The sequence below is a fragment of the Pinus tabuliformis genome, chromosome 5_2 (assembly GCF_031772625.1).
Source record: "Pinus tabuliformis cultivar Carrire ecotype Pingquan chromosome 5_2, CPIR1, whole genome shotgun sequence".
Classification (NCBI taxonomy): Eukaryota; Viridiplantae; Streptophyta; class Pinopsida; order Pinales; family Pinaceae; genus Pinus; species Pinus tabuliformis.
The window spans coordinates 245929484-245947605 of NC_142306.1; the positions used below are offsets into that span (position 1 = coordinate 245929484).

General features: G+C 41.7%; 1 protein-coding gene across 3 annotated transcripts in view; it reads left to right on the top strand.

Moving 5' to 3' along the window:
• The first annotated feature begins 8257 nt into the window (after positions 1-8257).
• Positions 8258-18122, top strand: part of LOC149158456 (UV radiation resistance-associated protein) — a 165617-nt gene continuing 155752 nt past the window's right edge. Inside the window, exon 1 of one of the 3 annotated variants that reach the window (XM_089436227.1) lies at positions 8258-8887. In XM_089436227.1, the coding sequence (XP_089292353.1) occupies positions 8663-8887 (225 nt within the window). In that variant the 5' untranslated portion in view covers positions 8258-8662. The remainder of the gene's footprint in view (positions 8888-18122) is intronic. The other 2 variants (XM_089436228.1, XM_089436229.1) reach the window with 2 other exon arrangements.

Here is an 18122-nt window from a genome sequence, read left to right on the forward strand (position 1 = left end):
TTGTCATTCATGAAGAGTATAAGTGGGAGCTTGAACATCAACACTCGGCCGAAGGATGAATCCCTTCCATCTAATCCCCCTCTGTTCCTTCCTAGCTTATTTTGTGAACCTGCCATCCATGATTTTGTATGTGTGTCTTCATCTACGAATGCACCCATTGTTGATCACTCGCAGGACTCACCGGATGTTAGTCCATCATTCGACAACGAAGAGGATAAGTTATTCATTGAAGATCCACTTGATCCTTCATCTGTCTTTTCTGGAAACACAAAGGATGAGTTCGTTCGCTTTCCATCTACCCCTCTGTTTGATTCATATGATCATGAGGATGTCGAGGAATTCGTTGATTTTTCTGATCATGGCAGTCGTGATCCATTTGCTTCCATTTTTTACCATGATCATGGATCTATCGTAGTTGATCTTTCAAAGCCACTAGTTTATGATGATTTACTTGATTATGAAGTTGAGACACCCAAGACTGTCGAGGCACTTCAGCCCGAGTTGATGGTTATGTCAGGTCCTCTCTCTCTTGGGGTTAGTATCACTTCCGATCATGAAAATGTTCAATCACCCAAGGCTCCTCAGCACTCATATGTATGCATTGAAGACCCATCTCACACACAGATCACACTTCCTCCACTCAAATTGCACGATCCCATCACTCATGCATTGGAGTAGTCTTACATTACAAGAACTCGTGCGTGACACAAGTTATCTTTGTTTCTTTTGTTTGCTTGCATGTCTCAGTCAAGAGTGTGCTTTTGCTTCAAAGTTGCATGTAGTGTCGCACAACACCATGATAAGTCCACAGACTGTCTGTCATGCACATGCACTCATTTATGTCATGTGGGCATTATGTTCACTGTCATATCTTTCTTATATGCTGGTCCACACAACTGGGTTACTTGCGGACCAATCCTTCACTCACATGGGTCTACCAATGCGTCGGTGGCTGCATTGGAAGTATCACTTCACATGATTAGGCCCATGCACTATTAGTGTAGGAGTAGGAGTAGTGTTTGCTTGTTTGCTTGTTGCTTTGCTCTCATTTTTGCTTATACTTTTGTTTGGCTTTGTTGTTAGTTCGTTTGCCTGTTTCATTCGTAGGTTAGTTCGCATGAAACCATGTGTGACTCATGAAACGAGCTAGGTAAAGTACAAGAGGGTTTGTACAACTATCGCTACTTGGTTATCTATCATCTTGCCTCTGTATGATGAACTTTTTACTCTTAGTCCATGATACATCGAAGGAAAATACATACTCTTCGAAGTGAACCTTGGTGTAAACACAAGGCTCGCATGCTAATTAGTGTCACCTTCTCTAGTCAATTGTTTTTTGGTTAACCCTTGTTAGCTTAGTCAAGTAGAGTAAGGTGAGGGGGGAAAACTTAATAGGCATGTCAAAGATATAATAAACCACTTATTTGCTGGAACAACCTCCTCTACTCTCAATAAGTCGGGATCCCTCTTCCGTCTATGAAATGAATAAGTGCTATGCATAGTGGAAAATGAAAAAAAAAAAAAAAAGTAAAAAAAGTCAAAATGAAAAATGAATAAGGCGAAAGAAGAGAAAGGCTTCCTGTGTAGGGAGGTGATGAAAGTAACTCCGCCAGGGTACTGACCAGGCTCACTGGCAGCGGAGCCATGCTTGTGTTCCTATGTGACTCCACCGAGGTACTGTCCAGGCCTGCTGGCAGTGGAGCAACACCAGAGATGAAACTTAGACTCTGACGACTATACTGCTTGTGCACTTATATACCCCTCAACCCCAATCGAAACAACTGTGTTGCCTTGGCTTGGAATGTGTGTCAATCGACCAAGAGTATAGCAGATGATACATCTTACATCAAGTTAGTGTGAAACCAAGATGAGCTAAGAACTAAACAATACTTCCGGAGGCGTTAGACTTGCTTTTCACAAACAAGGTCTATGCAGAGAGTTGGAGTTCTACCAGTGTGTCACCAAGTGTTGTAGCAGCTACAACCACCCTCCAGAATTTTGCCTTAGCTTGTTTTGGAGCCTCCCTACCAAGCTTCATAGCAGCTTGCCTTGCTTCGTCAAGTCCTCAAGCTTCAGTGTCTTTCTTGCTCAAAGGCAGCCTCTCAATCACATTTTGATAATTTCCTTTCATAGGCTGCCCACCCAAACTTGGTCCAGCTACAGGCTGAGCAGCTTCCCAGTGAAATTTGCGCATTTCTGGAGGGCAACCGTCCATTCCTTCCAAGAATTGCGCAATTCCCTCTGATAGGCTGCTAGGCTCCAGGATTGCGCAATCTTGCCAGCCAACCCTCCCAGCAGGAATTGTGCAATTTTTCCCATCAACAGGTAGTTCAGCCGAGGATTTCCGTAAATCTCGACAGCAGTCAGCTTCCAGGCCCAGAAATTGCACAATCCCCTTGGGCAGTCAACCTAATGTACAGTCAGAAATGTGCATTTTTCTCCAGCAGTCGAGCAGTCGCTTGCATGTGCAACTGAGTTGATCGGTTCCCTCCAGGACCGAGCAAAATAGACTTGCATGCATAGGCTTCTTCTCCCAAGGCAGCATGCAAAGGCATCCCTTGCTTCAGGGATCTATGTTTAGCAGTTGGAGGTTATGTGCAAGGAGTAATTCCAAAACCTCCCTCCAAGTGTCGCTTCCTCCTAGATTTGTGGCATGAGCATCATAACCTCGATGTTATCAAAACTCATCAACTGGACACTGCAGAGCTCATTCCTCACATCACCCTTGTAGCTTTGACATCCCACATCACATCTAGGAGCAGTTGGCACATTCAACTTAGTTGTTTTGGGGTAAGCTCGCTTCCCGTGCCTTGTGCTACATTTCTGTCGCTTTTTGTGTATTAGCTTGTGTGAATGTTGTTTGCTTAAATTCTTTGAATGCCTATTGTCGTTTACATATATTCTAGCTTGTCCTAGCTCTATTTCAATTTTCGTTGCTATCTCACTTCTGTCGCATACATGAAACTGTTTTGCACAGACGTTCGCCCAATCGACGAACAACCTCACCCACATGCATGTTGATATGTTTGCTCAATCCTCCATTCATGTTTTGCATGCATTGTTTATCACTTATGCTATCACTTAGTGTCACCATGCATTTCATCGACTTACTTGCTTTCAGTTTCCTGTTGGCGAGTCGGGCCAACCTTGGCCCGGTCTCTACCTTCACCAAGGCTGCATTGCGCAATCTGGAGAAGGAAGGCTCACCTTCCTCTCCAGATTTGCACAATCTGGCCTAGCACTGGACTCCTAGACTAAATTGTGCATTTATGGAGGTTAGTGGTTGTTTGGCCCAAAAATTTGCGCAAATATGTCCCTAGGCCAGCAGTCTTTCCCAGCTGGAATCGCGCATTCCGCAATCCCAACAGCCAACTGCCCAACTGGATTGCGCATTTTGCAGTTCCAGCAGTCAGTTAGTCTCCCAGCAGCCCGGACTATGCCTTGTGCAGTCTTGGTAGTTGGTCTCTCGACCTCCCGGCCGAAATTGTGCAACCTTCACGATCATTCACCCAGGTATGTTGAAGGTCAGTTCTCATGTTCATTTTGGTTCATGTTCCTGTTCATGTTTATGTTCATGGTCATTCATCTGCCTCTCAGCAGTACAGGTAGAATGGTTTCCAAGAGAGCAGAGATGAAGATACCATTCAGAGCACACTTGGGGATGCAGTCGATCAAGTGTCCATGGGATTACCTACTCAAGAAGACATCAAGCTGTTCATGGATAAGGACATCAAGCAGCAACATCACAGCGAGCAACATCATGAACAACAACTGAAGGCAACATACCAAATGCAGCGGATGCAAGAGGAAGGTTGTTGATAACATAGAGGCGGAGCAAAGTTGCAAGATCAAGCAGATCCACTGATAATGAAAGAAACTTTGGAGACTCAAACTATGAAGTGATGGTGCAGCATGAAGATTGCGCGAAGGCAGAAGATGGAACAAAGAAGGAGTTACATGTGCTGAAGCAGCAACTCAGGAAGAACATGAAGCTGCATAGATTGTCTAATGAGTTGCATCAGAAACAAGAATGACAGTGGGCGCAACATGCACTCACGGATGAAACTACGCTAGTACAAGTTAAGGATCCATCCCAGCAGCGGACACAGAGCAAACATGGTGAGCATTGTTATTGATCGCATGCAAATGATCCAACAACATTCATGTCGTTGAGCGCACACATGCAATCTAACCCATTCAACACACTCACCAAGGCGAAGACATGAAGCAAGTCCAACTGGGACTGAACATGCACTTCGGCAAGTTGATTCTCATGACCACCAACACACACTTGAAGATCAGCACGGACACTATGCATCAGTGTGTTGTCGGTTCAACCGTACCCAAGAAGACCAAGCGCATGTTAGCAGATGAATTGGATGAAGGGGCCAAACCAATGCACCAGTTGCAACAGAGGCAAGAGTTCGCTTTAGAAAGATGTCACCATGAAGTGCATGCACACCATCACGGACGACCAAGCTTGGCATCAGTTCACCGGCTTCACCATCACAAGCATGTCAAAGAGTTGGTCTCATCACAACGGACAAAGTGTCAATGATGTCTTGCAAGGCTTACTCAAGCAATGTTGTCTCACATGAGTACATGTGCATTGTAATGTTGAGTCATATCAAGTGTAAGTCAAGTGTCAACAGTTGGATGTAACGGTGATAGAGTAGGTGAAGAGTCATAAGGGTAGTTGAACTGTCGCAAAGGGGAGTGTCAAGGGTCACCCCACCCTTTGCTATAAATAGTCCCTCATAACACATTGTATAGGCTTTTGGTCAGCCAAGCTTCTACTAAGGCTATCTTGAAGAAGGCTTGGACAGTATTGCAACGCGCCTTGGCTTCTCCACTACATGGAGCTAGTACATCTCTTTGGAGGAGCAGGCGGATGTGGCTGTAACGTTATATTGATAGGGCTAGTAGGTTTACATGGTGTATTGTATGATTGTGACTTATACTTCTTTATATAATAAAAGCCATCACATTTTCATGCATATGTTGTTATTGTAGTTGGACTGCTCTGGTTGCCTTAATGATATATGTTGTTTAACTTACGTACTTGTATATGAATTGGTTTGTATGGAATTATATGAATCATGTTGTTAATGTGTTGCATATGTTGTTAATGTTGTCATCGTCCGTGTCGACTGCTCTGCTGGACATCAAACATACCTTTCTCTGAACCTTGTTATATCAACCGTCACACTCGTCTCGAACTGATCCGTGAGTGCTGTTTGTGTTATCTTACCTTGTATGTTGGGACTGCTGCATCCGTGTCGACTGCTCTGCCGAAAGCTGTGCATGTCCTTTGTGTTGTGTGTTCCTAGCCGAGTTGGGACTGATCCCTTTCAACCTAGAACTCACCTTCACCTTCCCTCCCTTTGAAGTGTTGGAACCTTTCATACCCATTCCTTGACTCACTGCATCAGTCACACCCTTGCTACTGACATAGTTATCTTACTTGCCTCTATGCGACATCGCGATCAAGGCATTACCTTACGACTCACTGCTGGGACTCTTACACCAAACAGTCTAAGGTCTAATTGGGACTTCTTATCGGGGAGATCCCCTTGAGATGTTGGCGGGTCCAACACCGTCAACAGGTCCTGATTGCTCTCCCACCAAAGATCTCTGAAAGGCTCTATCCTCCTCAAATCTTACATCCCTCATTACAACAAACTTCCTCAAGGAAGTGATGTATATGTGGTAAGCCTTTGAAGTCTCACTATACCCAATAAGGACACCCTTTTCTGCAATGGGTTCTAGATTCTTTCTCTTCTCTGAAGGGACATGTGACCATGTCACGACCATTTCAGGCACCCAAAGATATGAAGTTGCCCAACATAAGGCTTCTTCCCAGACAAAGCTTCCTTAAGAGTTTTCCTGCGCAATGCACAATGAGGACTCCTATTTTGAACATATACCACGATGCTACATGCCTCATCCGAAAGAAAGAATGATAGACTTTGATCATGCAACATGGCTCTAGATGCTCCTAAAATGGCCTTGTTCTTCCTTTCAACAACCCCATTCTACTACGGGTTGTAAGGAATTGTCAACTCTCTCTTAATGCCTTCCTGTGCACAAAAGTTCTTGAAGGCATTCGATGTATATTCAACCCCATTATTTGGCCTCAACACCTGGATATTCCTCCTTGTTTGGTTCTCCAAAAGAGATTTGAACTCTTAGAACCTCTTGAAGACCTCATCCTTGGTCTTCAGGAAATAAATCTAGGTCTTCGTGGAGAAGTCATCAATGAATATAACATATTACTTATAACCACTAAGACAAACTTCAAACCACATACATCAGAATGAATCAAATAAAGTATACCTATTGTCCTGCTTTCACTACTTTGAAAAGCAATCTTGGTGTACTTCCGAGAGCACACGGTCATCGAATTGTCCAATTGAAAGAAGCCATGTTGATCTTGAGCTCATTCATGTTGCAATTCTTCCAACTAGCATCTAATACTTCCCATTTCGTTCTCCAATGACTAAATATGAGACCTATGCTGAATTAGAAGTTCCTTGGTGGTAGTAAAATTGGAAACTAGATGATTATATTATACAATGTAGTTGCATTTAATCTTTCATTATTTCATGGATTCCCTATCTCTTCTGGTTTGCATATTGGAGCGAAGCACTATCCCCTCTTTCTCTATTGCTCAATGATATGTGTTGCTCCAACAACAATGTTGGTCCTCATCAAAAAAACTAAACAAAGTGATGAACATTCAATACAACACTATCCAGTCACGAGGCACCAAGTCCAACACAATTCAATGCTAGAGTCACCCACCAAACACTAAAATCCCAACTATCATGATGCCATAAAAATCTAGGTTCATGCAAAGGTTAGGACCAATCCTCCCAAATCCTATAACCCTTTACCAATCTTACCCCAAAAATTCCACTTAGAGAGTCACTTCAGGGTGGTAACAACGAAGTATGCCATCGAAACACAGGGGAATCCATGACTATAAGTCTTTTTAAAATAACATATCAAAATGGAAATTTCAAGTCACCCTATTCTTGAGATATAACCACCTTTGCACCTAGCTAAACATCAAACAAAAATGAGGTCTCTAGTAATTTTTACTTCGAGGTTCTTCCCCATAATTTGTCATCCACCTAGTTCGCCACCCCATGGAAGGAAAAAGCAAAATCACTGCCTTGAATAAAAGTTGATCTCCAAACACACCTCCAATGCTTGCTTCAACATCTAAAGCTCGTATGAGGGAGATAAACATTGACCTACATTCACCCCCCCACGGGGTAGTAACTTCCATTTCCCATCGTATCCCTTATCCATTAAATTCTACATCAATATTTCATCATGTCATCGAGATTGTCTCATCTTGTCCTTTTAGCCACCTCATCCTAACATGGAAGAATTGCAAATTCACCCACATGTGAATGCATAGGACATGACAAAGAACAAGCTATGAACTTATAGCATGGGTGCCACTCAAATTCACGATGCAATAAGCTCTTGTTGTGCTAGCTCGATGGATTAGCCAAGAATAATAAACACTCCCACCACCCTTATTTATATTCATTTGAACCTTCTTGCTGTCCTCATCCACAAGTACATGCATCCTAGATGCATGTATCCCCTTACCCATTTTCCTCTTAATACTAGCCATTATGGAATTGGTATATAGGATTGCTTTCCATTAACTAGAAGGCCCTTTTGTTCTAGTCTTAAACCCTTGTTTGCGTGAAGGTCGACATCTTTATTATTTTGTCTTGAAACATGAGAAATGAGAAACTTCAAAGCCTAAATGTTGATCTAACAAAAGTCAAATTCTTTTGAGGAGGGTGCTTAATCGCAGGTCCTTCGGATTGGACATGAAGGTACTTAATCTCAAGTCCTTTGGATTGGACCCCATCTTAAGGTGGTGAATTAAAATTCAAGAATTTTCTACCATTGTTATTCTACTCTTATTGAGATTAGAAACATGAAGTAAAACTTGAAATAAACCATATACTTTAGTCTAATTGTTAGAAGTAAAACCTAAACTTAAGAAGTAAAAAAATTCTTATGGTTGTCTTAAACCAGAAATTAGCACTAAACTCCTCTCACCTTTTGGATTTTATTTATTTAATTCATTACTATCACAATAAAATATACTAGTCAACCATTCTACATTCTATAATAACATCCTATACAATTAAAGAAAAGAAAAAAGAAGAAGACATTTATACTTTATCATAAAATCTATTTAGTCGTTCCATTCCAGTCCAAGCCCATTGAGTCCATCCTCTCGGGAAGACAGTTAGGTTGGTGCGCTGGGCATGGTAGGTGGCTATGCTTCACGACGCATCTTTACCTTTAGCTTTAACTTTTAATGAAAGTAACGTCCAGAACTCAGCACGCATATGAGGGATCTCTTAGCATAAATTTTCGTAATGACTAGCTATCCATCCCATACCCACTTAAACTACACAGATCGGTCATCGGTCCGTCAATCTAGCATCAATCTCTACTATTTCACACCCATAGCGAACGATCAGTTTCAAATTAGTCAAAAATCATGCAACTCCTTCTGCAGGAGGGGAAGGAAGGGTTTGCAGTGAAAGCATGAAAGCAGTGGGAGTGGCAGCAGAGCTCATGTTAACGGGCAGAGACGCGAGCTTGAACGCCAGTTGCGTTGATGGACTCACGCGACAATGTTCCGATACTTGAGGGGGAAGGACAAAGCGAGGGGGAGGAGGGATATTGCTTGGTAAATGAGGAGGAGGAGGAGAAAGAGTTGAAGGTGATTGAATGGGAGGAATTTGAGAAGGAATTGGTGCGCATGTGGAGTTTAAGTAGTAGCGGGAACAAAGCCAAAGCCAAGAGGGATGCCCTTCTCGACAAACTTAATGCCATTCTCCAGGTAGGGCTACACTGTCTCTGTTTCTCATTCACTCAATTTCTGTTACTGCCAAGTGATGATAACCGGTAACTTGAGAGCAGAACTGTATCTTAAATATCCTGCGTTGTGTTCAAACATAATTCCAATTTGGGGCATTGTAACTCCCATTTTCAACATCTTGCAAAACACATAACATTTGAACAGAAATCCGTCTCCACAAATTTATTCAGCGTGTTTGTGTGCATTTTCGTTTGGAGTAAGCTTATGTTTCAACCCCGCCGCCATTCTCCCTTGCCATCCAAATCGCTGCTGTTCAATGTGCAAAATGGAATTCCAAGCTATATATTTCCTGGGTATACCAACTGTACGCGGGTATAGGTTGTGTGGCTTTCATGTCCAATGAGCATTTAGTTTTTTAAACTAGTGTGGCTTGGAAAACGACGAGACTTAGACCTTAGTTTCCAGTAGATTTATCTAATTATGCATTGCATTTATATTTATATTTTTTATTTTTTATAAATATTTATAAAAAATTATAATTTTTTTTCAGAAATATACTAGCATAGATCTATTTTTACTTCTTCACTTCGGATCTATTAAGCATTGTTAGGATCCAAAAGAGATTGAGTGCAATTCTCTCCATGCTTTAGAGATCTCGAGTTAAAATGGATTTTCTTTGGTGGTGCACGCTCTCTATATATTGATCAATGTTGAAAAAAAGTTGGAATTGGAAATAAATCGGCAAGGGTCTAAAATTTTTTTGTAAAAGTCGGGAAAAATGGGTAAGAATCAGCAAAGCAATGACAAAATTAAAGAAATACAAAAATATTCATTTTTTTTCAATTATTTTATCATCTAAATTATTCACAACATCATATAATGCATTGCCACATCTCCTAATTTTTTTGTTCTTTTAAGTAAGGCCCTGAAACATTGGGGGGAGTTCCGGATCTCGGACGAGGGTTTCTGGACGGCGATTCGAATTGTAAACCAGCCGATTCATGGCTCCCACGGCGTCGATGCTCCCTGTGTTGCATGTGGACCGTAGAAGGCCCAAAGCTATTGTGACGGCCTCGACCTTGGCCTACTCCATTTCCATTACCGCAGGAGAAGAAAATGAACCAGCTGCTCAATCTTCCAGGCGGAACTGGAACGAAATGAAGGCAGAGAAATTGGGAGAGCGCGATTCCATGGTGGAGCTCTGCAATGGCTTCCGTTTTTCGACAGATCCCCAGCTGCGTTTGATAACCTTGGAGAGCCTGAAGGGAAAATCAGGTCTGTTAGGGTTGGATTCCCTAACGGATTCAGAGCAAAGGGCGATGATGAGTGAAGGGGATTTTGACGACGACGGGGCTCTGAATGAACACGTCTTCTGCGTACTAATGACCAGACTCAACCCTTCTTTCATGGCTGAAGCAGAGAAATGGCATATCAAAGCTGTGTGTCAGCACGAAGCAGATCTGCTCCCTCCCGCTGCGAATAGACATAAACACCCCAGATCTGGGCTGGATCTATCCGATCCGGACAACAATCAGAGGAAATGCCAAGATCCAAGAGCTCTGGAACTCTGGTCTGCGAAAGGTCATCGGGACTGGGACGCACCAAATTCCAGCCACCCGATCCACTGCGCGTTCAAGAAGCAATGTATGGTAGAGATGAAGGGTCTTGCACAGGCACTCTTCACCGATCTGACTCCCCAGATCTCAGAAGGGGCTATATGGCACGAGGACAGCCTGAATACAAAACAGTGGAAAACAGCTCCCACAGTTTTTGTAGTGGCAACTTTACCAGATCCACGCTTTCAAATCATTATAAAGCCCCCCTCTGGGAAATCAACCCTAATATGGGTTCAAGCTTCAGACAGTGTCTCAAATCTGAAGAAATACATTGCCAATCACATTGGCCTCCCGGAAGGATATCAACATCTGCTCTCTGAGGGAAGATTGTTACAAGAACACAGAACAATTGACGACTACAACATCAAGCCAGGATCTAATATTATTCTCAACATGAGGCTACGTGGAGGTGCAGCAGCCAGTGGCCCACGAAAACAAACAGAAGGGGGCAGTGGATCTAAAGCAAAACACAGCCCAGAACCACACCAGCAGCACAGAAGCGAAGGAACTTCTTACAAGCATATTCTACAAGGGGGAAAATCTTCTTTTGCAGCTCCATAGCAGGCCGGATCAGAACCCAGCCCATATATCGTGGAGCAACTGAACTATACACCTGAACTAACACTAGATACAACAGAAGTAGAGGAGGTACGTAACATTTACGAAAGACAAGCCCTCATCTGTCGCTTCAACGGTTTCTGGCCAAAACCCATGGACCTTTTTCACTGGATTTTCACAAAATGGTCTCTAAATTGTGATGTCATGCTCTGTTCCAAAGGCTTTTTTATAGTCAAACTTCCTTCAGAAGAGGTCAGGGCCCTAGTAATCCAAGAGGGACCGTGGTTTTGGGGATCTTCAGGACTCTTCATCACACCCTGGACCCCAGAGTTTGATGCAAACTCCTACATCGTTACCAGGATGCCAGTATGGGTTCGACTACATAACCTCCCTGCACATTTTTGGGACCAAAAGACACTCGCTTGCATCGGAAACTCCTTCGGCAGATATATTAAAATGGATACTCAGCGGGTGGAAGATGGAATCTACACTTTCGCACGTATCTGTGGAAGTTGATCTCAGCAAAGGATTATCGGACCGCATAGTACTGAAGCATCAAGATCGTAGCTGGATGCAAACAATAGATTATGAAAACACAACATTCCGATGCAGAATATGTCGGCAGACATGGCACCTACAAAATGCCTGTCCAGAATACAAAAAAGAAAGTCAGAGAAGGAGGAAATCCGGGAAAAAAATGGGTGGACATTCCCCCCACCAGACCCTGAGGAAGAGGAAGAAGGTGAGAAGGAATTGCCCATCCCAAATGAGAAAAGCCAAGCAGAACCACAGGAACAATCTCCACAAGTACCCATGGAATTGCAACCGGAAAAGGCTATCGACACAATGGAATTCACTGGAACCAAAAGGCAGCATAAATCGGACACCTCGGACTCTGACAAGGAAAACCCTCGACTCGATGAGGAAAACCCACTCCAACTCGTTCCCACGCATCCGGCCCAAGGCGAGTGGCGCAAGGTAGAGAAGAAAAAGGGGAGGAAAACTTGACCCCCCCTCTCTCTGGCATCTCAGTGCTCCAGGCATGGACTTTTTTTTATCAGTTTTTTTTTTGCTGTACTTGACGCTTGTGTCAACTATTTTTTGTCAGACTTCATAGCCTTGTCTTTGCAGTGCTTTGGCATCTACAAAATGTAATTTTCAAAATTAATGGGAATTACGACTTTTTCTACGGGGAAAAAAATGCATTGCCACATAAAATGAAAAGAAAACAAACATATAAGATGTATAAGAAGCTTAGTGCTACATTATATATCAATAGTGAATCATGTTCTAAATCCCGAGTGCTGACTCAATCTTAAGAGTCAAAATAGCAACAAAAAATATAATAAGAGTCAAAATATCAACAAAACATATAATAAATGTATCTCATTATCATGAGTCATCTACAATTAGTTAGGTACATAAAGATTTAAAGAGTTTTGTTATGGAGTAGTTTAGTAAGTGTATATGGGGAAAAGAGTTGGGTAGAAAGAATAAGTACTATGTTCAAGAATTCAGCCCCACTTGTGATCTTCAATAAAAAGAGTACATTGGAGTTAGCATTCCATGGAGAGCAAAGATTCTTATTGCTCAATTAAGAACTAACTCGCATCAACTACGGTGCGAAACAAGTTGGTGGAAAAGACCTAAAGAAGCTTGGGAAGAACGAGTGTGTACTTTTTGCACTTCTGGGGCAGTGGAATCGGAAAAACATTTCATTTTGGAATGTGATGCTTTCAGAGACATCAGAGACAGTTACAACAGTATGTTAACATTGGTTCCTTGGCATTGTCTTTTTAGTGAGGAGACTGTTAGAAGGTTGGGTCAGCTCATCATTGATTTGAATAATAAAAGGATTGAATTGCAGAAGGCAAAAAGCAGGGAAGCTAGTGGTCCCATAGACTATATCTAGTCTCGTGGATGTTAAAATTTCATTTCACTTCATAAACTAGTGAGTTCCTTTGCCCTGACACCAACTTGTAATTTAACTCATCAAAAACTAATTTAACTCGCCTTGGCAGCAACCCATGATTTTTCCATCGACTCAGGAAAAAATCACGACTTTTACGTTAAAATCGGAAGTTTTTCAAATAAAAAAAGTCACCGATAAAATCGACGTTCCAAAAAACTCTTGAGTTGCCGATTTTTTTGGGACTTGTGCAACATTGATATTAATGCTTTGTATCATGCAACTCACCATTGATAATATGGATTGATAAAAAACTATGTTGCACTCGTTTTCGTGATGGGGGAATAGCAAGGACGGGGTGACCACATTCCAGGGATGGGAGAATGGTGGGGAAGGTGAATCATGTCCATATGATAGCTAGAGTGCACCTCTAATTTTCAGGGAAAGGGAACAGCAAGGTGGGGAAAAAGCGCGTATATATATATATATATATTTTTTTTGGTAAGCAGTACAAACTATAATATACAGAATTATGCACAACCCTCACACTCACCAATTTTGAAAAAGATAGGCAATTTGAAAAAAAGCTGAGTGACATTTCATTATTGGATGCTAGATATGAACAAAATGCAGTTTAGCTTTAGGAAACTTAAGTGTAACTATTTTCAATTTGCGATAAGGTCCATGAAACAAAGAACCGTCTTTATAGCATCTTTTTTCCTCATATTTATTGTTAACGATGATTTGTTAAAAATAAATGACATTCTCTTCACAATAGGTTTTGTAGACTTTTGCAGTTGTGTTGAAAACCACTAAAAAATACTTTGGTTCTGTAAAGAGATTAGATTCATATTTTAAATTGAGAAGGTGATTGGATATAAATTTATTCAAACATTTAGTAACCAATCCAAGTCATTACTATTTGATTGTTTTCACAATGTTTGAGGTTGGGATGGTGGAAGGCACTAGACTTGACTATACAGTATTTAAGTCACCAGAAACCCAAATTGAAACCCATCATACAAAACCCATGATTTGAGTGACAACTTGTGCAACAGCTTTAGATTAAATTCAATACAAAAATAATAAATGGGAAAAATGACCATATTCTCCAGTCATCAATGTCCATGATTTTCAAAACTGAAGATATATGCCTGGAATATCCCTGAAATCTTCCCAACAAATATTTGAAATCCACCCAGAACATCCTTGAAACGTCCCTGAAATTTGCATAGGATGTCTTGGGAACGGCCAGCAAGTCCCTAAATCCCCAATGAAATCCCCAGCAATTTAGGGGCATTTCCTAAAGCCCCAGGTCACCAAAATGTGGGAATGCAAGGTACATGGGTTTTTTTTGGGGAGGATGGGTCCCGATGCAACATAGTAAAAAACAGTCAGGAATGGTAAAAAACAGTCAGGAATGGTGACAAACAGAGTTTCCTGACTGCTTTTCTTCTAATACTTGATATGATTTAATTTTTATAGTGTTATTTTCATGTATGTATAGATTTGCGAATGAAGTATTATTTAGCTCACATTAGATTTATGATTTATTATTCTAGTATTTTTAGTTTTGTATAATATTTTATATTGGGCCGACAAATGCTGATGTCAGCATTACGAACATGGGATGGACCTTACAATCTTTTAAATACTGGGCTGTATACTTACTAAAAATGATCATTCACCTTTGTATTTTGTATTTGTAACCCTATGAGACTTGGTCAAAGATGATTACTCTCCACAGATTCTGTACTTTAAATATATGAACAAATGAATTTTTTGAGCTCGTTTACTCCAAACAAAGATCTCATTGGTAAACACTTGATGTTGAGAACCTGTACCTAGCAATCCCTATAGAGGCAGGTCTTTAGGCTGTCCAACGTTTTACCAAAGAACAATTTTTTATATAAAACAACTTCCATCGGCAGCCTTGCACAGTTGCTCCTTATCGAGTTTATACAGTCAAAAATATAGAACAACAATGGGCAACAACTTTCCCTGTTTTCTAGAGCCTTAAGTAGATCATATGCCTGATCTCTTTGGTCTAGTTTACTACAATAGTTCCATTGCGTTAAATTTTCAGATCATGCTAAACAGATTGGCACTCAAAACTGAAACTTTAATCTTCTAGGAATTGAAAACTGAAACTACTCTCGAAACAGTAAGCTTTGAAGTTTGAACACTAATACTGTACACACAACACTCTGATATGGACACCAAGTATTGATCCGAAGTCTCAATCACATCACTGTTTTATTAACTGAAAACAGGAACTTCAATACAACAGCCGAAATCCTAAACACACTCACATAGTCAATGTCAAAACACCTCAACCCTGCCTTTATTTTATAGGTGAAGAAGGGTAGGAATAATACGAAAATAACCCATTCCTGTCGGTGCCCAGGTTAGAAAAGAAAACCCTAATCTAAATCTGTCTAGGGATCAGTGCTCAGGCTGCATGAGAGAACCTCTTAGGAATAGAGTGTCCACATGGTTTAGGGATCAGTGCCCAGGCTGCATGAGAAAACCTCTTAGGAATAGAGCATCCACATGGTTTAGGGATCAGTTCCTGGTACTATTTTTGGAATCTCTATTAAGCAATGTGCCTCGTCTTAATATGGGACATCAGTTCACTATCAACAAAATCAGAACTTTTTTCTTTTTTTTTGACAAATTCGGCTGCTGTTTATATTTCAAAAAAGTTTAGGAGGCAAAACTCCAGAAATACAAGATTGGAGCTCAAAAGATGAGCTTGCAATTTAACTACATTACCACATTCTGCTATTTTACTGTATTTTCTAACATGAAGAAGACTGACACAGGAGTAGATTCTGACGAACTGGAAGAGGAGAAGACAAGCTTTACAAAACATCCTAATCTATATCTATATGACTGATCTGCCGCGCAGTAGATTCCTCTGGCTTGCTTTCCTGATCAACAATTTTGATGCTGGAGCAGCTGGCGCTTGGAGCATTGAGTTTCTCCATCATATATTTGAGGATATCCATGGATTCTTGAATATGAGCACACACATTGGATAAGGCGTTGAATTGCTCCTGCAAGGAGGTAACACGATGAAGAAAAAGATTTAAATCCGCTTCATACTTTGCATTGATTATCCGAGTGGAGGATTCAATCTTTTCATTCAGGACTCGCTGATGCACCCTGATTTGTTCTAGTTCTTCCTAGAGATCCTGACGGTGAAGGCAGTCCTCATTATGAGCCATTTGAGGATCTTGAGAGCGATGTCGAATATATGCTTGAAAAATACTGCGCCAAGGAGTGGCAGTTGCAAACGGAATGGGAGAATCTGAGCAGAAGGTCGGAGAACAGAGAAGGGTAGAAAAATTAAGGATCAGGGAGCGGGGAAGGAACCAAAGGGAGCTTCCAAAAAAGCTTGCTTGAGGAGCAGAATCGGTTGGATGGGAAGAGATAAGATCGGACCTTAACAGCACAAGCAGTTCTGAAATAAAAGGAAAAGGCAAGAGAGGGCGCAAAGTTAAACAGAAAACAAGAAGAGCAGTAGCGACTGGAAGATCCAGCGAAGGAAAACGAAGAGGGGAGAGAAAAATTACTGAAAGGCGACTGAGAGAGAATGCAGCAGCGGAGGAGAATGCCTTGAAGGAGATGGAAGGTTGAAGACGGGGTGTCCATGCCTTTATAGCCAGCGTGCTGTAAGGAAGATAGGACATAGTCAAGCAGTGAGGGGAAGAGGCCTCACGGATTTCACTTGAGAAATCAGAAATCGATGTGAATGAGGAGTCAAAAGGTATGGGAGGCAAGATATTCGGCGGCAGAAAGATTACCATATCAGGATTGCAATAGATTTGGACAGGGTACGCCTTATAATTTCGGTCAGGGTCAGTCTCAAAAGATTTGTCATAAGTCATAAAGGTGATCAGGGGAGGTAATGAAAGGATTCTTTGTTGTTGCAAAAAAAAATTCCTTTGGTTCTAGTACAAGCTTGACTGGCGAGTTTGTCTGCTTCTCGATTTAAGGTGCGGAGGACGTGGAAAATTTTTATCTCCCAGGTTTGGCTGATCATGGTTTGACATCTGCTGATGAGTTGCTGTATGTGGATATTGGAGGCCTTTCTCTTACTATTCATGAGACTTATAATAATAGGAGAGTCCCCAAAGATCCAAGCTTTCCTGATTCCATAGATTTGAAGCTGGAGTAAGCTTTGGTAGAGAGCCAGGGCCTCTGCTCTGTTATTGGAAAGAGTTCCCAGTCCCCACTCAAAAGTGGCAAGGGGGTCTCCTTTGGGCGTGTAGATAATTCCCCCTGCCCCCGCAGCTCTCGGATTTGACTTGGAGGCACCATCAAAAAATAGGATATGAGTGTTGCTGTTGCAAAGCCATTCTTTAAATTCATCCTGCTTTAATCTTATTTTCCAGTTATGATCGAGGGTGCTGAATGAGCTATTGTAGGTGATTGCTGGAGGGAGGATGGTGCCCTTGTCTATCAGATTCCTGATGAAGTCTCTCTCTTCGCTACAGAGGCTGGCCATATCGATTTTCTTTAAACTCTTGGCAGCTATGGTTTCTATTGCAAGGCTTTTAGCTTTACTACAAAAATGTCTGGTTAATGTCTCCTGATCCTTGAAAACCTTGTGGTTCCTTGCAATCCATATTTTCCATAAGAGAGCATATGGGAGGGCGTTCCATACCCTCTTGGCTATGCTATTTTTCTTATTTTTCCGGGGATAACTTTTCTTCCAATTGCTTAAGGCTTCACTGATGGAATGATGTGAATTCCAGGTGAAAGTGTCAAAAGAAGCTATGCCTTTCCAGCAGGAGATGGCGAAGGGACACGAGATGAAGAGGTGTTGCATAGTCTCTTCAGCCTCATGACAATTTGGGCATCGGGAGGGGCCCATGATACCTTTCTTTTGCAAATTTTCTGAGGTGAGGGTCTTCCCTTTTAGGAGGGTCCACATTAAGAATTTAACTTTGGGGATGGCTTCAACTTTCTAGATTGCTTTCCAATACGTCCAAGGAGAAGTGGGGTGATCCCTGTTACACAAATAATTGTAGCCTGCCTGTATTGAGTAGCTGGATCCCATAGGGTCCCATCAGAATCCGTCGATACCATTTTTAGATATAGGCGCGATGTTGTGGAGATGGGTCTGAAAGTTGTTGAAGGTTTCTTTGAGATTATCAGGGATGGG